Source organism: Manacus vitellinus, unplaced genomic scaffold, assembly GCF_001715985.3.
Source record: "Manacus vitellinus isolate BGI_N305 unplaced genomic scaffold, ASM171598v3 scaffold_24_pilon, whole genome shotgun sequence".
NCBI lineage: Eukaryota > Metazoa > Chordata > Aves > Passeriformes > Pipridae > Manacus > Manacus vitellinus.
This window is the reverse complement of record NW_021939798.1, coordinates 9,366,878-9,393,350: the sequence shown is the minus strand read 5'-3', so window position 1 is coordinate 9,393,350 and position 26,473 is coordinate 9,366,878. Positions and strand designations below refer to the sequence as shown.

Sequence of the window (26,473 nt, the reverse complement as noted above, 5' to 3'; positions counted from 1 at the left end):
AAAACCAAATAACTCCTGACTGTGACACGAAAACCTTGCAGCACAAGTACCTGGATATCCAGGCCACACTTGTATCATTGGTTATAATTTGATTTAGCATTCATTTTTTCTTTATGAGATCTATTTAAAGGTTTGCATGCCCAAACTGTAAATAAAATAAGCGTGATATATAACACCATGTTACTAAATGCCTTCTCAGGCTATGTTTCTTAATATATTTTAAATTCAAATATTTTTCTTGGCAGTCCAAGAAATACTTTTACTGTAAATTTTCCAATTCACCATCACATTAGAATGCTACAGTACAATTATGATTTTCATGGCTCAAATAGAATGCAAGCATAAAAAACTGCTGCCCTATTCCTATTAGTTACATAGCAGATTTAAAATCAATTGGGTTTCCTTTTCTTTATTTAACAGGAAAGCATATTACTTAAAAATTTGTCATCATTATACAAGTTTTCCAAGTTCTCATTGTTCATATTTTTAACAGACATCTTTTTTTCTCTCATCTTTACTGTCTTATTTAATATCTCCTGCAATTCCACAGCTTCATTATCTGGAATAAATATGCTGCACTCCTACTGCTTTATGGCACACAGGGGAAAAATAAACCAGAGCTTCAAAAATTCATATTCAGCACCTGGAACTGCCTCCTCAGAAGGAACTAAAATCTTTAGTCCATGATCAGAATGATCCTGTTCATAGGGATTTGCTGAGTAAGGCACATCCTGCTCACTGTAAGGGTTAATTAACAGTGTGCAGAAAGCTCATTACAGCTTTAGTGCAAAAAGGTTTCAGAGCAATGGCTGGAAACATGGTGAAGATGTTACTCAACAGAAGATCACCACAAAAATCGCAAATATCTGCTTTTTTAAAATTTGCTGAATGAGCACTGGACATGACAAGAGTCAACAAGAGTTGCCAAGATTTAGCATCTCTAGAAAATCTTGCCAAAAGCAGCTCCAATTCAGCAATTCAGTCTTGTCATCTAAAAAGCAGGTCAGTCCTGCTCGTGTTTGGAAAATAATTTATTTGCATTAGTTACATAAATGGCAGAATCAAGTGCATAATGATGGTTCTTCTCCATATATATTAATACAGTTTTATGTAAGCAATGACAATTAACAACACAAACTACAGGCAATATTGACCAGAGAGGACAAGGAGAAACTCCAATATAAGCCAATCAATCTTCTCTGTGTATTTGAGTTTATGCAAAAGGGAAATAATGAGATGAGGAAAATTCTCTTTTTTTTTTTTTAATGTGAAGCAAAGGGCCATTTATCAACAAAGCCCATTTATCTGAAGGCAGCAGCCTGTCCACTGCCAAAGCACATCTCACTCCAGTCTGCTTACACTGCTGTCTGGGGAACTTCTCACACCTCAGAGATCATCCAAATTAGAAAAGGGAAGAAAGACAGCTGCTGACCTGTCACTAGAAAAAAGGTCCTCAAACCACTGTATTATGAAAACTGAATAAATTGAAGTGCTTCTGGACAAACTGAAGTGCTTTGGGATGAACTGACCCTTCCAAAAATCTGTGAACGGATCGACTCCAGTTCTAACAAGTTCCTTCATTTGCCTGACCTCTTAATCATTCTGTCAGCAGCTAAATAAAAGAGGAAGCATTATGATTGCCCTGGAGAATGTTAGTATAAAGCCAAGACTTTACCTTTTACACAGGGTATATTCCTCACTGCTGGTGACGCCCCGGGGAGGAGGGCGGAACTGCCAACCATCCCGGGACCCTGCGGGAGGAGAACGGGGTTACTCCTCTCATTCCCAAGTATTTCTCAGTCAGAGAATAACAGGGAACTGTACCTCTAAACACCAACCCCAAGTGCATCTGAACACAAGCAAAATTACCCCAATGCAAATAAATTTATAATCCCCAACGAACTCAACTAGAGCAGGTTTCAAACAGCACAGAACGGAGCAGGCTCTGCTACAGCACTGATCAATAAATAAACTTCTGCCCTCCAAATTCAGTGCTGACATAATTCCACTGAGATAATTCCACTTCAGCCCCTGGGGCTCATCACAGTTGTCAATCCCTTTTTTTTTGCTTTTTGCCTGCCACGCAGCACTGAGCATTCAGCAGGATCCAAGTCTTCCCACCCCAAAATGAAGGAGCTGTAAAGGTGAGTTACCTTCTTCTAAATCTTCTACATGATATCCTGATGGGACTTTACCAGCTGCCTACAGTTATAGGAAAAAAAAGCCCACAGTTATAAAGGAACACAAAAAACAATTTCATCGACAAGAACTGCTGTCAAAATGGGGTTTAGAGCAACCAATAGAGAAATATCAATCAATCAGAAATCTGAAATCACTTCCAGTCTCAAACCAGAGTTCACATTAACCCAACAGCTGATTGCAGCCCCTGGTGACAGGGGCTGAGGATAACAGGAATTCTGAGGATAACAGGAATTCTGAGGATAACAGGAATTCTGAGGATAACAGGAATTCTGAGGATAACAGGAATTCTGAGGATAACAGGAATTCTGAGGATAACAGGAATTCTCATAGGAACGCCAAGTCCACTCATTGTTAGAGGAAAATTTTAGAGATTTTTACAAGACCAAATTCCACCCTGTGATCAGTTTAATGGGGGCAGGGAGTTTTTAAAAGGCCAAAAGTCTGAACTGCATTGATAGGTCTTTCAGACTTGAATCTACCTTAAAAATAATGCCCAAATCAATGACAAAGCATAAGTTAAAAAAAAAAAGGGGGGGCAATTTCATCAATAGACATGACAATTTGAGCTCTGGTAAAAAAAAAAAAAAAAGAAAGGTATTTATGTGGTTAAACCATTTCTTAAGTCATGTTTATTACTTCACAACAATTTCTGACAGAGAAAAATAGAATAAATAAATAAATAATGCAGATCTAAATGCTTTAAATTCTTGCTACTTCGAGAGACTCAACAACCTATTAGCATCATTCTCTATTTTCTCACACATCCTGCAAGACTGTGATGAAAAAAGCTCCTGAAGAGATGGGTGGGAAAGGACTGACAGAGCAGTGGAAACAAGACTGTTTGAACCGGTGTGTTCCCAGTGAGCCCAGATCTCCTGGGACACGTGGGAACCAGCCTTCCAGCTGGCTCAGGTACTGCTCATTATCCCCCCAGTAATATGCTCATTATTACCTCTGTTTCAGCAAGAAGTGTTTTCAGTCGTGTCAGATCTTTAGTTACCATCCCGTTCTGGGGGGAGAAAGAGCATTAATTCATTAATTAATTCATCATTTATAACATATTCCATAAAACCTTTATGTGCATTAAACCACGGAAGCCAAGTTCACTTTTCCCCACAACACCAGGAGAAGGGGAAGGAGGAAAACTGAGTTTGACTTACAATGCCAATTTTAAAAGACATATTACATAGCACTGAGCAAACATTATGGTGAAAAAGGGAATTCTAAGTGGCCAAAACCAGCACTAGACCTACAGCAAGTATCAATACAGGACAATGCAGGAAAGCACCATATTTAGAACAACTTTTGGGAAAAAACAAATACTATCATTACTAAAATACTTCAGGATCTAAAGAATTAATATGACAATCCTTCACTGCTGTTGCAGTGATGGATTCATATCTTAAGGATTGATGTCTTCAGATCTCAAGGATTTACTTCACAGATTACTGATTTCTACAGTTCCATAACTCTTCCTGCTCTGATGTAGACTGTAATTTTTGGAGTTTTCACTAAAAAGCAAAGATTAGCCATTAACTAACTGCATAGTCAAGTACATCTGAAGTAAAAATCTTTCAGAATTGAATTTATCTGAAATACACAGCTGAGTGTAACAATTTCACACTCATGGAAGTCAAAACTTTGATTAAAGGAACCCAGACCTGTGGGGTTTATTTCAATAATCTCTTGCAGAAATTTAATTAAGTGCTACTACATTTATTAGACTTCTCCAAGTTTTGACTGTGCTACTGAGCAGCAGAAATGACTCTTTGCTGAAAACTTCCACACTTAACAATTCTCACACTCAGGCTTTTTTTCAAAATGATTTTTCACTTCTCTAGCAGAAAGCTGAAAATTGAACCTGTTGAGCTTAGATGTATTAGAGCATAAAAATGTTACCAAGAATCATTCTCTTAAGTCACTGGAGAGGGCACTGGATGGATTCCAACTCTTCAATAAATTGATTCCAAAACTGAGTTTCATTTCTTCTCTCAGACAATGGCACAACTCAGTAAATCAGCTGCTGACTTTAATATTCCTACCAAAAACAACTGTGTCTAACAACCTAAAGCTTGTAAAAACCTCTCAAACTCTGCTTTGGGATGACACTCTGGAATTCTATACAAAGCTACCTTTATTTGCACAACAACAGCTCCAAACAAGGGCACTGTACATTCCCTGCAATAAGGCTATTTTACTGATTTTTCCTGAAGGCAAATTTCCTTCAACCTCACCAGGAATTTTTCAATGAAGCGTTTTTTTCATTGGAAAACACCAGCTAAACAAAGAAAAAAACCCTTTTCTTTATGTAAAAATAGCCAGTGGCCAGAGGGGGAGGGAATTCAGGATATACACCAGACAGACAAACAGAACTCCAAAAAACAACCTACTAATTCAGTTAAGCACCAAGAGACTGCAGACATGATCCAGCTTAAGGTAATAGGTTCTCCTACAACAGTTTCTAATGTCACTCCCACCTTCCTGTGGGTCTGACCAGAGCTGCTCCTGCCTCTGCTCTCACCACGTTTCTGGGTTTAGCATGACCAGCAGTTCATGGGGATGAACTGCCTATTTCATCCAGATCACAGAAATAAAAAGAACTCTATTCTTTAGAGACTTACATGTGTCCCTAATTTTCCCCATATGAGTCAGAACAGTTACTTACATGGATGGGGTTAAAAGCATCTCTACAAGTTTTAACAGTTCAAGGGTAAAGCAGAAGCTTTGAACTCAAACTTTTATCTTTGCCTTGAAATGCAAAGCTTTTTTTCTTCCTGAAAAGCTTTTAACATCTCACAACTTATCATGGGCCAGTTATTTAAGAGTCCAATCAGCATTTTTCCTGCTTTAATGGCTAAAATTCCTGAAGTCCTACAAAATGGGATCAGGTGCAACTCAGAAAAAGTCCATCGCACAAATATGCAACTTATTTTGCATTCCCTGAGGATTCAGGGCCAACAATGAAAAAACTTTTCAAAACCCTACCAACTCTGAAACCCAGGTAATGCAACAACCTGGCATCCTGCTGGCATATGTGTGCCCATATATTTGTCTTTTTTTCCTACAAATCATTTTTTGTTGCAGCCTGCCAATAAACCGCGCGTTCGGAAGTTCGTTATTAAACACGTCTTTTAAAGAAGGGAATACAAAACTGGTTTTTTAAATTATGTAGAGCACAGAAAAAAACCCACTTACCAGTGATTCCCCCATCAGTGATTTGGAAAGAACATTAGACACAATTTGCAGCTTCCCTTTGAGGTGCATGCAGCAGAGCACTGCACGGAAAGGTCCATCGCCCTTGGCCAGCCCCTCTCCCAGCACTGCAACACAAATCAGTGACCATCAGCTTCACCACACCATAAAGTCAAATATATAGTTTTCCTTCACCTTTAACAGGAAAATAAAGTCTGAAGCTTGGGTTGAATCCATGGAAAGACAACTGCTGGATGTAAATTAAGTATTACTTGCTCTTGTCTAATGGTAACTTGAAACTTGTCTCCCACCGTCTAAGAAAAGTTGTACACGAGCTCAAAAAAGGTTGTCATGTTTACATGCTAAAATAGACATACATTAAATATGGGAAGGGTAAATTCAAATATCTGACACAGACACAAAGGACCTCCTCTTACAGAGAGGGTGAAAAAGAAATAGCGACCAACAACCTCTAAATAACACAAACATGCTCAGGAAGATCCATTCATGCTCACAAAAAACATGCCCTGGCGTTTCCAAAAATAGCCAACCTCCTCGTGGGCAATTCCTGCTCCTTTAAAAGGGCTTTTATTCACTTGTGCTGTGAAATGCAGGATATAGGAAGGATTCTGTGAGACCAGAAATGTACAGGCTCCACGTAACAGAAAACTTTCCTAATGCTTCCTAGCACTGGGTCACACACAGACACTCTCCTTGACACTTCCAAGAGGGACAGGATTTATTTCACAGCACAGACGTGCTTCAGACAAGCAGGAACAACACTTAATCACATATATTACCTGTCCAGAAAATGAAATGCCAGGGTGCTAAAAAGCTGGCAAGCTAAGCATGTGAATTGAAAAGAAAGCTGGACAGTTGTTTAAAATTAGGGAATTATAAAATAACTCTTATTGCAGGCAACATCAACATCTGTGTTTATGCTGCTACTCATGCAGATGCAAACAGCCCCTCTTAGTGCTAAGAGGAATTTTACATTCACCACAACTTCAGGATTACATCTTAGAATAATAAATCAGAACTCCTCACTCCACAGACGTTCACATCAGTAACAGAAATTGCAGGAAAGACTCAGAAAAAACCAATCCCACGGAACATTTACATAAAAACAACTTGACATCTCTTCAAACTGCAATGGTAACTAAACCCTGCTTCTAAAGTGCCTCCAAGATTAGTCTGAATTCACCACTCTGACAGTACTGACCACATTTCCAAAAATAGAACTGAACTTCCCAAATCAGAAGCAGCAGAGCCAGAAATAGCTCCAACGTGGCTGACAGTTTGCTATTTTCATCTCAAAGATTAGATCTCCAATTATGAGATTTCATATCATTAACTGCATAACACCACCCAGCTAAAACATACAGTTGCACATGAAAAGTTGCAACCCGTTAACCAGGGTCTTTTGGTAAAGATTTGTGGAATAATTTAAGAGATTGTAAGTTATCCTCATTCTCAGCACACTACAAAGAACATGTATTTCTCCAGCTATTCCAAATGTACTGATCATTCAGGTTCAAATAAAACTGTCATAGCTGTGCAACATATCAAGTCTTGTAATAAGACTGAAAAGCAGCTTAAATAAAGCTTTGCCTATTATAAAAAAACCTGTGCATATCAGGCAGTCCATGCTAAGGTTGTTTCTTCCCAGGGATATTTCAAACATAAAATCAAAACTAAGACCTTTTGGGATCATAAATGCAAGTAGTCTAAATGTCAGATGCTGGGCTACAATTGATCATGAAGAATCACAACTAAATCATTCATTCATATATTCATAAAAACATGGTGTGAACATGTATATATATGTGTGTATATATATATATAAACACATACACAGCATTTTTATATACATACACAAATATGGCATTAATAAGATGAAAATTGTCCCCAGTTTTAGATCTGGAAAAAAATACCTACAGAAGATGCTGGTGTGATTAAACTGGGTGCTATTTCTTTGTCATTAATATACATTTAAAAGCTGTTTTTTCCACTTAATTTAAAAAAAAAAAAAGTAGAGATCAGTGGTCCTGTTCCACCCACTTCTCTGCCCGTCCAGTGAGAGATGACAGCAGTTACCATGACAGTTCCTCTGAGATCCTGACAACTGCCACACATGCCAAGAAAAAGTCCCACAGCTGAATGTCACCCCTGTGACAAACCCATCAGAGCTCATCAATGAGAACACTATTCATTAAACAGCATTTCCCTCCTACCTCCTTCAACCATCATTCAGCTTTCCATATGTCTTTTATTTGCCACCATGAAAGACAACATTGAGGTTAGTCAGAATATTAAACCCTTATATATTGACACTTGAAGCTTTAAGAAAAAATCTCAGGCTATTTTAAGAATGGTACTGATTAAGTGATGTTCAGCCCTTTTTAATCTGTTAAACTTTAGTTTTATACCTACAAGTTTATTTTTCTCAGTTGAGTTTTATGGACCTTCACGAGCAGGCTGCAGAGCCCCACAAATTCCCAGAACTATGACTTGACTATCAATGAAGACAAACACATTAAAAAAAACCCCAAAACAATATGAAAACCACAAAGCCAGAAAGGAACAATTTAAAGATTATCATTGCTAGCACATGAATGTCAGAACAGTGGATCACAGTCTCTGTAACCGAACTGTGATCTGAAAAAATTTCCTTTGATGTTCAAGAGTAGTTAAAGAACTAAAAACTAAAAGGTGGGATCTACCCACCTTTTCTTTCCAAATCTAACTGACAAACTCTGTTCCAGTGCTTTCCAAACTCAGCAAGGAGTTCTCAGTGAATTCTGAATCACTTGCATTATACATGAACAACACAGATTAGGAAGGAGGGTTAATTCCTTTAAAAATACCCCAACTGAACAAGGCAGTGAAATAGGAAAGGCTTGACTTCAATGTGACATGTGCACATTTGGAAGCTTTAACAAATAGGAATAAATGTAAGTACATCATCTTGATTTTCTCTGAATCAAATCCCAAATGCAAACCAAGATATCCACCCTGTCCCTTGGAAGAAAGGCAGAACAATCAGCTGCTTTTATCCTGACACTATCAGCTCATCCTACATTTGGGTACTAAAATATCTATTAGCCCAAACAGCACCAAAAACATGTATTTGAGTTCTGGGACTTGGGGGAAGAGTTACAAAATAGTGAGATCTCTCTTTAAGGGGAAAAAAAATTAATAAAGCAGATACATAACTTTAACTAGGAAAAAAACCACTGTTAGTAAACTAACAAATCTGGGCATCAGTTTTAAAAATTCAGACAACTGACTGCAATTCAAACACTAGGTAATAAAAAAGGAAATAAGCATACCATGCCTACAGTCTTCATCTGCTTGCCCATACTTTTTCTGAAAGGTAAAACATGAAAAGTTTAAAAATAGCATTATTCCAGTTAGCATAAACATCTACATGTTTGAATTACAAGTTTCTTCAAACTTTCTAGAAACCATTATCTCGTCTTTTCCTGGGTGGAACATGTAAAGAACACAAGTCACATGTCAATTATAATATAATTCATTCTTAGAATGTGTTTTATATGTTTGCAGGTGGCTTCACAACACTTAGGAAAAAACACAAAACTTGACTTTCTAGCCACTGTTTGTTTTTTTAAAACTTGTACTAATATAGTTCTGTTTAATTTTTTTAAGGTATGTATGTTATTTTGCTCTGTCTTATCAGTGGTGATTTTAAAGATTATTTCATTTAGTAAAACAAGAAGGAAAATTTGGATTGTTTTCCTCTTTTTCTTTTAAGCCTTTACATATCTATATAATTCATGCCTTCAGTAGGAAGGTTTTGATTACAAGTATTTTTCCAAAGTCCCTGCAATAATATCATTATGATGAACATCCAGATAGGAGCTTCACAGGATTTTCAAAGAGTGATATCAGAAATGCATTGAATACTCTAAAGCACCAACCTGTATACTGGTTTATGTGAATAATTTTGAGAAGTCAACTCTGTAGTAACACAACTTCCATTAGGAAAACCAACTTCAGTTATTTCTGAATCTCTTCCCTGAGGAGCCATAAAAAAGGTGGCCTCTTAATTTAAGGGGTTCCCCAAATCTTGTTTTGCACACTCAACAGTCCAATTCAGCTATTTATTTAAAGAATGATTAAAAACACTCCCTCATCACACGGGCAAGATTCATCTTAAAGCTGCCCAGGAAGATTTTAGGACTTGGCCAAACTTCTTCCACCTGGGTTGAAACTGCTCCCACTCAATATGTGAAGATTTGGGGTGGACAAGGCCCCTGTAAATCTGTAATAACACTTCCAGACAGGTAAGAAAAAGCAGGTTGTAGGTTTATTCTTAAGCACTGTAAAGTCCTTTCCTTTAAGAAATTGTAGCTCTGATGCTTTAAAGGAAGGACATGAATTTGGCAAGGGGAAAACCTGTAATTCAGGGTTATACCTCTTCTTGCCTTGCATTTACAAATCTTTACAACACCCCAGTTTTCACATTTCCACTAAAAATCAGCCAGAATCTAAAAGTTCCATGTTTCACCAGCTATGCTCTAGCCTAGCACTGCAAAGCAAGTAGAGGATCAAGAATTAAAAGACTAATGTTAGACCTATGCAAACGTTGCTAAATTGGGTATGAAGCATCAGTTACCTGGATTTTGGCGTTTCTTAGCTTCGTTTTTTAAGTGTTTATACTTGCAGAAAGTTTAATTTCATGCTCTTTAAAGATCAGGTAATTTGGTATGTAATTCAGCACAGCATACAAGCATAATACCCTAAACCCCAGATATTTTTTAAAAAATGTTTGAAGTCTTTTTTTCATTTGTGATTGAGACCCGAACTGATATTTTTCTTCACTTGTTTAGAGAACTGTGATTGAGACCCAAACTAAGTGGTTTAAAGTCTTTTTTTTCATTTGTGATTAAGACCCAAACTGGTATTTTTCTTCACTTGTTTAGAGAACTGTGACTGGAACCAAACTAAGTGGTTCCAATCCTGAAAAATAAACAGATCAGGGGAAACTACAAGAGAGAAGCCTCATATGTGCTTTAGCAAGAGGGATTCTGTGGCAAACTACCACGCCAATCACAGGAAAACTTGGAATTTTATTCAAATCTCAACGATGTGTTTGATTGTTCTTCCCAGTTCACTAGATACTATGAAAGAGTCACACTCACAAGTTGTAAAAAGGAAGCAATTCTATACAGCAGAGTCTCGATTTTGATGCGGTCGATTTGTGCCTGGCAGGGCTCCGGGAGGTGAGCTGGGGGGAACTGGCTGAGGGCAAGGAGAGCCTCTGTGCAATGCTTCACTGCCACTTCATAATCCTGCTGCTTAAGGGATTCACATGCTTGTTCACATGACTTCTCTGGTCTTCTGTCTGCCATGACTCAGGGACAGAACTCCTAGAGCGGGGCAGAGGGGATGATAAAACGTTGGTTAGCTGGGTGATGGCACTGCCGACTTGCCAACCAACTGCCACTCCCGCCTCCAGGTGCCATGGATCACATCCCCCTCGTGCTGTGCCACTCACATCTCCTATCCCAAGCTCCTCACTAACTCATCTCTTCCCAGCCTTTCCTCCTTTGCTCCCAGCTCTCGGTGTTGATTCTAATTCCAGGAGGTATTTAAGCCCACGGCTGATTTTAAGGATGTAAGTAATGGTTTCAAATGTTCGAGTCAGCCTGGATTTAAGCACTCAGAGGCTTTTGGGTCTTGAATGGCAACATGAGCTTTGCTTTGGAAGGAACACAACTCATCCCCCCACCTGCTCTGTCTCCAAGCCATGTACTCCACAACACTTTTCCAAACTTCTGCACTCAGGAGAAGGAGCCACTTTCCCTGGGTGAAGCACAATGGAGATGGACAAGGAGGAATGAGAAGAACCAAGAGATCAACAGCAAAGCAACCACTTGTCTCTTCCTTTGGTTGGTTTATTTACATCTTAGGAAATCTAGATACCCCTGGCACACCAACACAACTTCTTAAATCATTTTAAAGTAAATATTTGGGGGGCATTGAGACAGTTATAATAAAAATCTGTATACGGACAGATATATCTGCCAATAAACTGAGACAAATGGTTATCCACATCTGAACCACCAGGAGACAAGCAAAGCACTTCTATAATCTCTATCCACATTCTCCCTTCATTAACATAATATTTAAATACAGGATACACATCCCTAGAGACACTGTACTTTAAAGCTGACTTCATAAAAATGTGTTAACTGAAAGAAGAAAAAAGGTAAGAGTTTTCACTTTTGCTTTAGTAAGCAGCATACTGTCAATATTTGTGATTACAGATCTACTACTACAACTGGCTCATATAACTATTTCAGTCCACTTCAAAAATTCACTTCTAAAAGCTTCCTTTATACCTGATATTTTCAGATTTGCAACCAAAGGTGAAGCAACTTCAAGAATTTAATCTGGAAGTCAAATAAATGCACTTTCCTCATATGAAAAATAATCCACTATCCCACTTTTCCCATTAACACAGGCCAACACACAGGAGAAACATAAACAAGATTTTTCATATACTATACAATATACTGTTTTATGTGTTGCCTTTCAGCCTTAAAATTTCATTCAGTATCAAAATAATAACATAAAGGAATATTGATTTTTCAAGACAATTTTGACTTCAACTACCTTCCCTTTTACAACACTAATATAAAAATTTATGTACAACAATATCTTCCCAAAAATGAAGGAACACAAGCAGGAATATTTTGCAGTTACCCCAGTACAAAGCTGTGCCATGTGCTTCTTTCTTAATAACAGCCTTGCAAAATATTACCTCATTCATCCACAAATTTCTTTTTCTGCTAAAAATAAGTCCCCACTTTCAACCAAAATAGGAATAGGCAAGTAGGTTTTGCATTTCCATACATGTGAGTAAATCCATTCATTAGGTAATTCTGTTACAGATTCAGCTGCATCACTTGAGCATGTATTTTCAATTATATAAATGTTAGGTATTCTTAAGCTGTGTATGCAAGGATCCTTTGTACATACAACTAAAAATTACACTGGCTTCCACTTCACTAACATTTTAGGCCACAGTATATTTTACAAATCTGGGATTTGCTTCCACAGTAATACAACAGTTAATTGATGTTTTTCTCATGTACATTCTGTTTTCCTCCTGAGGGACTGAAAACAGAGGACTCCATGAACTCTGCTGTAATTTTGATTTCCTCACTTCCTGGCTGACATATAACCAAAATTCCTTTGACCAAAAGCCTGAGCAGAGCTTCTGTGTGTTTATTCCCAAAGAACTGATTAAACCCAGATCCCATCCTGACTGACCTGGCCAGCCCCACTGACAGGCACTGAAAGCCCTTCTTCTCCAACACATCAAAGATGTGACTTCCCAACTGCCTTATCCTGGTAAAAACTGAGCTCATCTGTTTGAGAAGAAGCTCATTTTACAGTGGCCACACAATTTCTCTGGGCAATTTGAAGACTTCAGAGGACACAACCAACCCTAATTAAAAACCTGGGGATGAGGATGAGCAGCAGGACCAGGCTGTTTGGACAACTGGCCAATCTGAGTCACCCTAATGGTGTTTCAGAGTGGCAAAAACCCACCCAAGTCACAGTGCACGGGGCACAGTGAAAGTTTAGGAGCCACTGAAGTGTAATTTGTTTTTAAAAAAAATCAAATCATAACAAAGAAACCCAGTATGTGGACAACAGAATGAAAATGATACGTTCAGGCTCTCAGATTTAATTTCACTCCCATTTAGAGCCACACATGCAGACTCAAACATGAACATTTAAGGGGATATTTGTGCCATCTCCCTCAGACTCCAATACAGGTGCTCAGGTGTTCAAAAAACAGTACATGTGGCACTTCACAATATGATTTAGTTGGCAGGGTGGTATCAAGCCAAAGGTTGGGCTCAATGATCTTGGAGGTCTTTCCCAAACTTCCAAGTATTCATAGAATCATTAACAGCCAAGGGATGGAGGCACTTTTTCAAAAGAAATTTGCTTTCAGTTCTGTATTTTCAAAAATTTCAGATGTAATACTGGAATTTCTAAATTCACTCTCAGAGTAGAATTTATTACAGATTAGAATTGAAAGCTGAAGTATCACAAGGTCTGCACTATATTCCCAACTCTCTTTGCAAAACTGACCAAATTATTTCTGCATTTCACTTCTGCTTGTAAAATTGAAATTAAAATAATAAACATGTAACAGAACAGATGTCAGGAGTATTCATTTTCTCAGTGTGGTCCAGAGAACCACATTCCAGAAGAGTTCTAAATTTAAATTTAAGAAACAATTTATTCTAATAGCAAACTTTTATACATCTGCAAAATATTGAAGAAACAGTAAACAGGTATATTCCCACTATCTAAAGTTGCACAACTAAAATAGGTGGACAAATCTAAGAAAACATATATCTAAATACATCATCTGGCATCATACTTTATACCTCCAAAAAACTCCTGCCATTAAGTAGAAGAAAACTTACTGATCTTGCATTTCTTTGAAGGCCAAGTTGTGCTCAGCTTCTCTTCCCCAAAACATCATTTCAAATATCTGGTTCGTTCCAACTGCTGTAACTTAAACCTCAGTAGTTTTTTCAACTGTGAGAGATTTATTTTTTTTCCCCTACAATTAATGATTTTCAGGCTCAATATTCCTAACGAGCGTTTCACCTTCTTGCCAAAGGGATTTTGTAAGCAAACATGAAAAGAGCAACTAAAATCTGATCTCCAAATAAAACTGCACATTTCCCCTCTAGAGCTGGGAAAGGCAGAAGAGGCAGCTTGAGGAGGAAGAGTGATAAACAACGTGATCTACAGTCATTTATTCCCAAGTAAACACTCCCCCTGCTTGGTGCACAGGAGGCTTTGAAGAACTACTCCAGTCTGATGAGTCCAACTTCAAATTAAAAATCAATGTAGGAGGAGAGAACATCATGAACTAAAATTCTAGTGTTTCATGGCAGTTTAACTCATGACTGTGCACTTCCAAGCCTCCCAGCTTACTGATGTGTCTGATGGAATCAAAGGGTCCATACACCAAGAGAATGATAAGTCGAAGCATGTGACGGTTCCCAAAAAAATTTCAAGCAGATGCTTTTTCAAATCACTGTAAAGCATCAAGCCAGATAACTCTCGCTGTACTTCATAAACAAACAGATTAGAGGGCACAATGCTGTTCCTATTAATGTTACTGGCAAAATTCCCAATGTCTGCCAAGACAGAAGGATCAGATCCAAGGTCTCGCATGCCAAGCTGACAAACAGTAGACAAGTCGGTAAATATTTGCATATTTTAACCAAACATTAACATCTCTTGTAAAGATTTATGCTAAAGCAATGATGTTCAACTTGCAGCCCTACAGTGAGACCGGGAGGAATTTACTGTCAATTGAATTGGCTTCAAGAGCCACATCCTGGGAATCGCAAAGGGAGGCGAATGAATGAGCCCCATTGCCATGGGGAACACGCAGGGGAAGAGCATCTCCAGCTGCCTCCCATTACAACCCACAACCCTTCCAACAGCTCTGCTGGGAGAGAGAAGCACCAAATAGCCCCTGCCAAAGCCACTCAGCCGTGTCCTCCTGTTCCCAGGCTGCTGTCCTGCGGGAGAGGAGAGCAGGCGATGGGTTTGCCCTTCCACTGCCCATCGGGGTCAGGCTGGCACGGGCTCAGAGAGAGCAGGACAGGAATTCCACTCAACCAGCCCCTCTCGACCCAAATGCATCCACTATGTTTCCCAAGCCTCCGGGATTTTTCAGCCCTGCTCTGGAAAGGTCGGCCACCGAACCGGGCAGGCGTTTTAAACATGTAATAAATTCAGGCAATCCTCAAGAACAGACAGCTGGTTTATCAGAACTGCCCAGCAATTCCTTTTAAGAGCAAGAAGAGACCCACTAGATTTATTTATGAGGCTGGTTGCTCTGTCCTCCCTCAGTAACTTCTGAACTTCAAGTCAATTGGAACTGAATTTCCCAGAAGTCTGAAGGGTCTCAAAGATGCTTCAGGTTTCATGAAAAATGTGTAACAAGACAGATAACAGACCCAGGGAAAGGTTAAGTTATAATTCAGCCTCTTATGGATACCCAGACATCAGTTAGCCCATCAATTACTGCCATGTGCTGCCATTTACCTTTGCTGGAGCAAAGGATCACCAGGGAAAGAAAAAGCCTTATTTATTTTTCTTGCCATAAACTGCATCCATCACCTTCACTGCTCAAGGATCCATCCAGGTTTCCCTAAAGCAGAGTTTCCAAACTTTTTAGACTACAGACATGAGCAATACACAACACATTGCTTTCTGGAAGTCGTTACTGGTAAACTGAGATTTAAACAATTCACACCTGAAGGCCTCAAAATTCTGTTATTTCTGTAACCTAGAAATATAACATTTGGGAAATCACAAAGTTGGTATGGCTACAATCCCTGTGACTGAAGAGTTCCCCTCTCACTCAAAATTATCAGGAAAAGACTGACAAGATACTTTAGTTTACACAGGCATGGGAAGATCTGGGTTTGTTTAACAACCTGAATTAATATATTAAGTATACTATACAATCAAAACACTGGCTACTGTGAATATGCCAATGTTATAGTTAATAATGATGGGTCACTGGGAATTCAACTATCAAGACTCTGCAAACAAACTGCATTTGTCAGTCCACACACTAAAACAGGCAATAATACATCTGTCCACTCTTAAATCATATTATAGAGTTGCTCTGGCAACTCTTGTGATCCCATCTTAAGGCAGGCTTGCATCTCTACATGTTAATTGTTTTTGTACTACTACAAAATACCACTCAAGCACCTTTAGATGACTAAAATAAAATTAAATACCTATTTATTTTCCTTACCTATTGTGATAAAATAAACCAAACCTTGCCTTAAGATAAAAAATAATACCAGAACCCAAACCCATTTCATTCAAGCCTCCAGGAAGGAATAAAATAGAGCTGCACAAAATACAGAAGCGACTTACAGACACACAGAGGAAAAAAAAATGCACTTTCCTGGTGTCATGACATATAGATCATAAATAATCCCACTCTCAGAAATCATTTAATGAGAGTAGGTAATGACAGTGCACTATAGCAGTGTGAATGATGTAACAGAGAGAAAGGATGGTGCATCTCCCATGCACAGGGTGAAGAAAAGGAGTGTAGGAAAGGTGCTTTTGCCTGTTTTTTTTAAGAAAAATGTAAGAGCAGAGAACTTGTGCACTCCTTTATTGCAATTATGGCTGAAGTCTGTAATAGCAGTTAGAGTTCTCAGAAATGCACTGCACACCTTGCAGAACAAATACAAAAGCCTCCACCCTTGAGAAAGGACAATCTAATCAGTTTTCTGAAATAACTGAATTACTTTAGCTAATGTTGTACAACTCCAGGCAAAATGACCCTACTTTAAATTCCAAAAATGATGTTAAATCTGAACTGGAGCATACAGAATGAGGAAAGCGTATTTCAAGGTTTTATTCCACAGCAAGAACTTCTGCTACATGGCCTCTAAGGAACATGATATGCTTGATTCTGGGGAGGGAAAAAAGGGAATGAAGAGGTTCATGATGCCCCTGACTGTTAAGATTATCCTTCCACGTTGAAAAATCAATGAGAGCACCATAAATTAGGAGGACAAGAGATCTCTGGCCACATAAACAGAGCCTTGAGTCTAATCCTGTAAACTTAAGGTATGGAATAAACAAATCCACATTTACTGTAAGAAGAACAAGTGCCTGTGGGTGGTTTATCATCCACATAAGGACAGTAACAAAAATACAGAGGCAGTCAAGATTAAGAGCAAATGCCTTCTGCATCTGGATCCTCTGTGGGCTTCAAATCTCTTTACATACATCACAAACAGTAACAAGGTTTTTGCATGCTAGTTATGATTTCAGTACAGACTACTAAGGGATTATTAACACTTTAGTACCTTCACTAATCTCTTCTATTTTCCTCTTGGAAATAGCAGCAGAAAGGACAGTCTCTGCAGCCAGCAGCAGCAGCATTTAGACATGGACAAACTGCCTATCTTTGGCTCAAAAATACGGGAATGGCCTCAGAACTTGCAACCACCATATAAGTATCCCTAATATCTTCATCTCCTGCCTTTAAACTGATCCTTTTTCTCACAGCTGCATGAAAACATTACCTGCCCTGATGAAACTAAGCAAAATACCTGGCAAGTCAAAGCACAACATCTACGTGGCGTGTCCTGGCGTTGTCTGAAAGCCAACCCATAACCCCCAGGGTTCCTGGTCACACAAAGCAAATATATATATATACATATACATATTGCATTCATTAACAGAACAAACACCAGGTTGTAAAGTTCGATACTCTGAGGTTGTGTGAGGACAAAACAAATCTGTCCAAGCTCAGGGTGGCCTCCTGTGTGTCTGCATTATGATATTGCCTGTAACTCTGTTAGTCACAGAGAACATTTTCCAAGGGCTACCTGGTGGAATGAACAGGCAGAACTGAGGCTGCTGCTTAATGGACATGCAGTGAAATACTTCAGCACGGGGCCTGAGGCCTTATTTACTGCATGCTGCTCATATCTGGTTCTAAAGACTGCATTTTAATTATTTCATTAACTTTTCAATAATGCCTCCAGTACTGTGACCCAGCACCTCACAAGCATTACGGAAACATCTTTATCATTCTGACAATATTCTCATTTTACAAAGAATTAAGACACTAAAACACAAGGCAAAAGTTTCTATAAACTTCTCATATTCAGAGAAGTGATTTTTCCCCACCATGCTCTGCCCTGTACTGTACAGCCCTTTCCATGATCCACACAGGACACGCGGTGTCTGCAGAGGGACTTGGGAGTATCCAGCATTTCTCTGCATCACAACATGGCAGAACCATTAAAAACAGAGAAAATGAAGTGTAGCAAAGATGGGGCTTAAGTAAGATTTGCCTTCCTGTTTTTTGCTATTCCCTCCTCCATTTCAGAAACGCTCTCTCATTTATGCAGATGGCGAAACTGTATTTCAACAAACAACTGGATTAGCATTGTAAAATAAATCATATGTACCCACACCACACAGCCTCCCTTCTCTTTCTTGCTAACACTAATATTTTTCAACCTCATTCTCCTCATTCAGCCACCCCCATCTCCACATTTATTGCACATATTCTACGAAAATTTGCACCTTCTGTTTAAATCCAGCTGCTGCTTCCCCTGTGCTGCAGGAAGGCAGAGCTGGGAGGGGAGAGGAACTGGGTACCAGGAGTGCACAAAGGGAATTTTCTGTGCTCTTATTTTTGTCCAAAATCATGCCAGGGAGGAATGCAGGAGCCCTAGCCTTCAAATTATAAAGAAATCCCATTTAGTATCCCAAGTATATTCACTGCAGGGATTATCTTTTACATTTGTCCTTAATGCTAATTTGACCAGTGCTGAGCAGATTTTCACAGGGTCAATAACAAGCACATCCTTGGCAGAAACATCATATCATAACACATCTCAACTTTCCACAAAGCAGCACTATAGGTCATTAGATTTTTTTCTTTTCTATTTTATTATGAACATAAGAAAATATTTTTTGCCCAATTTTTAGAAAAGACCAAGCCATGTTGGCAGAACCTTTCTCTCCTCACAGCACCCAAAAACTCAGCTTACAACAGACACCTACCATGGGAAATTTCAACCCAAATAATTAAAATTTGGCAGGCAGCAACCAAGTGAAATGAGGACTATGTCATAGTAAGCATCAGGTAACATAATAATAGGTGGTGCTTCTGCCCCACCTAAAGTTCTTTTGGCTCCTTCATAGAAAATCCTCATGTAAACACTCTTTCATAATAACTGCTTAACACAGCAGCAGTTTGTAGTCCATGTACTTCTATGTTCACACTGCTTTTTGAGTAGAGTTTCTCACACTTGGCCAAGATGAGGGCATTTTAATTGAAATATTGTCCCATGGTTACCATTTTATCCCCATAACAACATCACCGATTACTTACTTTAAAAAAAATGCATTAGAAAAGTAATTTAATCTTTGCTTCTCTTAATGAAATTTGCCAGAGAAAAACAAAGGGAAGGATTAGCACTGCCCGACCAGCTCTCCATGGAGCAGCACCCACCTACAAGCCTCAGACTCAACCACACCTTGCAGAACAGTATATCCATATTCTAAAAGCTGGTTAAAACATCATCATTCACAACCTTCCAAACTACACCTCACCTGTGGCAAAACCACTCTTTGAACACTTCAATAACAGAACAGGGCCTTGTTCCTGTCTCGGCACATTTCACATCACAGCGTTTTGTAACACTTCTGACCAAAAGGAGGGAACACCACTAATCTGAAGGACTTACACAGTCATGCAATTCCCAGTATTATTCTGCTCTGAGTCATAAGATGGTGCCAGAAGTCCTTCCTGAGAAATGCCTGCTGTATGATACAGAGGTACATCTGTGTCGATGTGACTAAACATGTGTCACCTCCTTTTCAAAACGCCAGGCAAGTGCCAAAACTGTGTTCCCAAGGAACGCAAAGGGGAGTCAGGGAAGATTCCCAAGCATCATTTCAACACAGAACACATACCAGGATGTTTACAAACGCGTTTCAGAAGTTAAAATGCACAAACATGTCACGGTTTTCCACAACTCTCGCCGAACCTGCCACTCGTGCAGCACTGCCTGCAGAGAGCACCTGACCACAGCTCATTTGCCAAACTCACCACTTCAATCAGTCTCAGAGACAGAACCAAAATTAGCAGTTCCTAACTCTCAGTCTCGTGTTCAATTCACAGCTTTATCTAATACAGCTGTATTTGGATTTCAGCAATAAAAGTGGTTTTAAATTAGGGAATTATTTATCACGGCACATCCCCGTTTGGGAAACCCCATGCAAACTCTTCCCCACCCCCAGCAGCTCCAAAGCTTAGTGATCCAATCCATGTTTTCTCTGAGTAACAGGGATCTTGCAGCAATGCTGAAACAGCCTTCCCTCCAGTGTCAAACTTTCATTTTCACAGGAGAACTTTCTCCACTCCTGACACGTCCTGATATTGTAAAGCAGCACCTCCCTGTGACCAGATGCACCTGAAGAGCACAGGTACAGATATTTTCCCCAGGGCAAATACAGATGCTACAGGTATCTATGAGAGGTTTACAGCTGGAAGGATGGGGGAGAAAAAAAAAAAAAAGCCCTAAATTCACTTTCTGTTTGAGATGCAAAATGTGAATCACTCTTTCAATCCATTCAAAAAGCAAAATGTTGTAAAAATCTTCATGCTGAGTATCAGTTCCATTGCACTGGTCACAAACCGAGTCCAGAAATCAGCCAGAATGTTGGGATACTGAACAGGAAAATTTTCTTTCAATAGACCTCAGTCTTCACTGCAGCTTCATAATGAACTTTAATTTATTATAGTAGTGAACAATCCTGTGACTGAGTTTCTTGTTATGCATTTATAGAGTGCTGAGCACAAAAGGGTCCTCCCGTAACAGATTTAATAACACAATCACGCCACCCACAGATCCTCCAAACACATCTCTCCCCAAACCACACCTATTATGTAACTGTGCATGATATTTTTGTGTGCCTTTTTGAAAGTTCAAAGCAATAACTAACCTCCACCTCTAAAAATTGCTATCTTTATTGGAAATAACCTTTGAAATTCATTTTTACATGACCCTGCTTCAAGTAGTTTGGCATAATACAGCTAAGTCTGGTTTGGAGAGTTGTCTTCTAACTCTGTATTTTAATTTTATTAACCTTTCTGCATATGGATAATGCTTTTATAGTGTCCCTTGTTTCCTCTCCTCAAATGCATGACCAACCAACAGGTTCAGCTTTTGGACTCCTCCAAGAACAGAATATGGATTCCCAAGTTCTCCTCTCACAGCAACACCACAACGTGCATCCCAAACACGTCTCCCACTGGAACTCACCCTCCTCATTCCTTTTGAAAGGAACATTAACGATTCAGTCACGTATCTGAAACCCCACTCAAAGAACTGCATCAGCAGGAATGAGTAACGATCCTGCTGTGGTTAACGGCGTAATCCTGACAAAACTTGGGAAGCAGGGGAGCGCTGTCTAGCCCGGCCAAACAAACATAAACAGAGCCACAGCCAAGGAATATCAGTCAGTTCAAACGACAAAACAAACGTCCTGCACCATTCCAAACGTGTGAGTGTCTCCAGATAGGGCCAGAGCAGAGTCACCTCGAACCCACCAGCACAAACAGCCCTAATCAAAACCAGCGCTGCCAGAGGAGACCCGCAGCGCTGGGTCGGTGCAGATTCCAAAGTATGCTAAAAAACATTCCCCTCAATGACCTCCCTGTGTTAGATAATGAGAGAAGTCCAACAAATTCTGGCTCCCAAGATAGCAGAGGAACAGATACGAGGCAGCTCTCGTGGCTGGTCAACAGCATCCGGGAATCTCAGCTGATGGGGAATTTGATTGAGAGCAGTGAAGGAACATCACCTGGGAACAGAAGCCAACTGCCCGTCCCTGTCCCCCCAAAATTATCCCAGGATAAAATGAAATGTTCCCTTAAAAAAAATACAGATTACCTTACATGGAGTGAAAAGATATACATGGAAGAGGCTTTATTTTACCTGCTGCCAAACCCACTGTGCTCTTCATTTGTGGCATTTCCCGCTCGTGATTTGTTACCTTCTTGGTTTGCTGAACCACTAAACGTTTTCCAGCCAATTAAACACTTGTGCCACATTACTAACAACCAAGATACTCCAAAACAGCTCATGTTACATATTTCCCTCTTGCCATGGGGTCTGAAGGGCTATGAAAGACCTTTTAAGCATATTTAAGCAGTGTAATTTTTAGTGTTTTGATGAATACAGTATTTTTGCTATATATAACTATGGGGGAAAAAACCCAGACTGGGAAATTCGCAGACTGAAAGATCATTTCTAAGTCACACTTACCCCAACTACCATAAAACCAGCTCAGTCCAATGCACACAGTGCTCACATTTCTATCCTTCACTTCCTGCCGCTCCAACATTCAAAATTTCATTCCAAACACAAACCCACTGTTCTTTTTCTTCCAATATTTCAGCATTACAGCTCGGAGAATCATGAGCCTTTCCTGCCTCTTACAAACAGGACAGAGCATGAAATTTATTTCCCCAGACCACATTTAAGCCAAAGACTCAAAACATCCACCTCAGACACATCATCCTTCATGCAAGTGGGACCAACAGCAACAAAAGGCACAACAGTTCACAGTCACATCTCCAGAACATCTCTCTACATAACACCACTTACAAAAATTCTCGCTAGCAACTCAGCAGCCCTGTGTACCTACTGCTCTGTGGAAAACCTGGGCAGTCCAGCACTGCTAATTCTAAATTATGAGCCATCCAACATCTGACAAGGACTCCACAGCACTCAGAGTATTTGGCAGTTTGTCCTCGTTCAGCACCAGGATGGGGCCACAGGAACCACTCAAACTTTTCAGTCATGAAATGGAACCTCTCAGTGCAGTAAAATCACATTTAAAAATGAAAAAAGATGGAAATCGATGATTTCTTATCTGCCTTTCCTCTAATAAGTCTGTAATTTGGCATTATGGAGGACTCTGAGAAAAGGTTGGGTAAATAACCAGTGCATTTCTAATTTATAACAACAAATTTGCATATAAAATTAGAGAAATATTTGGATATTACGTCATGGCCTCATTAAGTATCCTTTAACTTCAACTGGCAGTGCAACAGAAATGCAACAGAAAAACATATTCTCGCCCATGGGTAATTACAATCTCCCTGCTTAAATTCCTAAGCACTTCTTTTCCTTTAGTAATATTCACTTTTCTGGGTTTCTCAGACATGAGTGATTGCTTCTGGTTGAAGCCTCATGTTGTAAACATTTGTGTGCAGAGAGGATGAAAGCTCAGTAAGCAAGACTGGTTTGGAATAAGGAACTGGAGTTACATATCAATGGCACCAGAATAAAACCCCCCAGAAGCTGGCCTGCCCCTGTGGAGCAGTCTGAGCTTGCAGCCTCCAAATTTCCCTATCTGTAAAGTTTTTTTTATATTCTCCCACCCCAAAATACTGAGGGAAAACAAGTGTTTACTTCCCCAGTCAAAATCTCCAGAAGACAAAGCATTCCTCTGGGTTGTTTTTTTTTTATTATTCCATACCAATGTTGTGCAAACTTTTTTTTAAAACCAGCCTCTTTTCTTCCTTGCTGAGAAAGAATGGCAATTGCAGAAGTTTACACTGAGGGCAGTTAAAAAATCAAACATATAAAGCGCCATGTCTTTAAATATATGTCATTGATACACATAAACACAAGTGCTGCCAAAGGCCACGGAAGAAATAGCAAGACAAACAAGAACAAAAAAGGAAGGTCTTGTTTGTTCTGATTATCTAACCCACAGTCCTTCCATTTCAAGGCAAAAAATACACGGACCACGCAGTGAAAATGGGCTTTTGCCTTAACAAAGGAAGTGAGACATGATTAAAGAGCTGTAACACGAGCAGGAGGGAAGGTCAGGATTACAAAATTTGGTATTTTAGCCCCCCCTGATGACACAGTGGCAACCTTGAACAGGGAGGAACACTGGGGATCTGCTTCCTTCCAGGAAGAAGGCTTTGGCAATGCCAGGAGAGACGTCAGGGCAGGCCTGGAGCCTACCAGGATTCTTGGCCTACTGATCCCCAGGGCAGGGGAATTCCAGCTGTCCAACCACCCTATCCCTAAGCTAGAGCACAGTGACACCATCCTTCCTCCTCATTCCCCAAGCCAGGGCTTTCCTGACTAACTCAGGCTGTACACAGGGGACAGGATTTAAATCTTTTCTAATTTAGATTTCACTCCTGCTACCTGTGAGGTACCAGTGACCTCAGGAGGGGCTGCCACTGGGGTGAGACATTCAAGGGCTTGGAACTAATAATCTGAATTGCCCCAGCAATTGCTTCTGCCATTTACTGACATGAAAACACCTTGAATAACCTGCAGTAGCAAATGTAAGATGGTAGCAAATAACAAATAAAATAAATCAACACACTGAAAGTCAGGAAGAATATCCAGCTATAATTGCAAAGGGGATTTTACTAACAAAAATAATCGCCAATGATGGAGAAATATTTCATCCAGAGTTGGAAAACATTAGAAATAAGATTGCCCAGATCTTACATGGGCTCTTTCATCCACTGGTGTCAGAACTCCTCACAAATGGGTCACATTCACTACTCCTATTTTAAATTCCTTCAAAAGGAAGCATGAACAGGTGGAGTGATTTGCAGCAGGCTGTCCACATCTCTCTAGGACTAAGCCTGCACCTGTCCACTTGGGAATATCACCTCTTCAAGCCTTCCAGACACTCTTACTCATATTTTCTGAGATGAGAATTTCTCCATGAATCCAATCTTTCTCTCCAAAGTACAGCCCTTCTCCTGCAACCAGATCAACTGACACTGATCCCAAAGCCCAGAAGGAACTGCTCTGAAACCAGTGAGATTTCACAAAGGAAAAGGATCCTCCATGACAGATCAAGAAGCAGAACTGGGACAAATTACAGAATAAGATGCTGCTTCCACATCTCCCTTTAAGTTTTAGTCTGATGGGAAGAGATAAAAACAACCCCCCAAACAAACCAACAAAAAAAAAATCCCAAAATAAACCAACAAAACCCAGCAGAACCAGGTATTTCAAGTCCTCAAGCCATCACTTTAATAAGGCTCTTCCACAGGAAAATTCATCTGGCTCACCTAAAAAGGCACAGTGTCTGTATGAATTAAAAGAGGGAAAATACACACTGCATGTTTCAGAAGTCCAAAAAATCCATGGAGGTGAAGAGTGATAATAGAAATGTGATTTCAGCCAGGAAAAATAAAGAAGTAATTTCTGCTCTCAGAACAAATTACAAAGAGAACTCAATTTATCAGTAATAACACATAAAATGTTCCTTCACTTACCAATAAAGAAAAACTGTTCTGCTAATTAAAGTTCAACAAAAAAAAGCTTAACTCAGCTTCTACCACTCACAATTTCAGTGCTGTGAAAGCCAAACCTACCACAGTCTGATTGCCCTGGTTTGCAACCCAAGGAGGGGGAGGGAATGTGGGGGTCCTTTGTACACTTTCCCCTCTTCTAAGTTTCAACTGAATGTCTAAAATCAGCTCCTCACTATGGAACAAGAAGCTGCCCAGCACCCCCAGACTGTCCCTGTCCAACAAGCCTTGCCATTTAAGAAAAAAAAAAAACCAAAATCAAAAAAGAGTGTTTTCATTCACAATCTGTTATGGCTCAAAAGTACTAAAACAACTGAAATTAAAACACATCATTTTAAAACCTCCCTGTTCTACCAATCAGTCTCAGAAAATAATACAAACTTGCCAAGTATCACTTGCTTATTTTTTTTTTATTTTTATAAAGGAATGTGTCTTATATAAATAATGGTGAGGGGGTGTATTTTATCCTTTGCCTTGATTCAATTATACTACTTATTAAGAACAACATCAGAAGCCCTCAACAATCAAACCATCCCAAGCCATGGTGATACACTCAATCTGTCAGTGATGATATTCTTTTTTAGGGTATTTTTCTGTCTTACAACTGAATTGGGTTTTTTTTCTTCAACAACAACCTAAATACGCTATTTTAAAACTTCATCTCAAGCTCACTGTACCTCTGATAATGCAAAAATCCTATTACCTGGTTAACTCTTACTCATTTTGTCATTAATTGGGAACCAGCCTTGCAACTGTTTCCCTGCAGTTATTTCTTAATTTCCATCGATGATACGTTTAAATCACATTACTATAATCAAACAATACTTTGCCTAACAGTGCACTGAGGCCAAAGCAACTGCACCCAATTTGGAAATTAATGAAAGGACATGGCCCACCCCAGGAGGGGCAACATATATCCTCTTCCTGCTTGGGGATTCGCCCTAAAAATATATATGCAGTGTCTTGGAAGGGCTGTGCAGTGTAAAGTCTCCTGTTTTCAGTCTCAGGGCCGTTCCAGGGTGTAAATGGTGCTCCCGGGACCTGTGTTAAACCTCCCAACTCCACTCCACTCTCCCTGCCAAAGCCTCCTGCAGAAAACAAAAACACAGGCTCATCTGCCCACCCTCCAACTGCTGC

General features: G+C 39.5%; 1 protein-coding gene across 5 annotated transcripts in view; it reads right to left on the bottom strand.

Annotated features, from left to right (window-relative positions):
• Window positions 1-26,416, bottom strand: part of HELZ (helicase with zinc finger) — an 84,574-nt gene extending 58,158 nt beyond the window's left edge. For 2 of the 5 annotated variants that reach the window (XM_029960139.1, XM_029960140.1), the window contains exons 1-6: window positions 10,560-10,769; window positions 8,727-8,763; window positions 5,398-5,522; window positions 3,155-3,211; window positions 2,154-2,202; window positions 1,676-1,751 (exon numbers count right to left, since the gene is read on the bottom strand). In XM_029960139.1, the coding sequence (XP_029815999.1) occupies window positions 1,676-1,751; window positions 2,154-2,202; window positions 3,155-3,211; window positions 5,398-5,522; window positions 8,727-8,763; window positions 10,560-10,769 (554 nt within the window). Of the gene's footprint in view, window positions 1-1,675; window positions 1,752-2,153; window positions 2,203-3,154; window positions 3,212-5,397; window positions 5,523-8,726; window positions 8,764-10,559; window positions 10,788-13,871; window positions 13,964-19,029; window positions 19,062-26,232 lie in introns of those variants that run through there. The other 3 variants (XM_018073102.2, XM_018073101.2, XM_018073100.2) reach the window with 3 other exon arrangements.
• Between the last annotated feature and the right edge of the window lie 57 nt (window positions 26,417-26,473).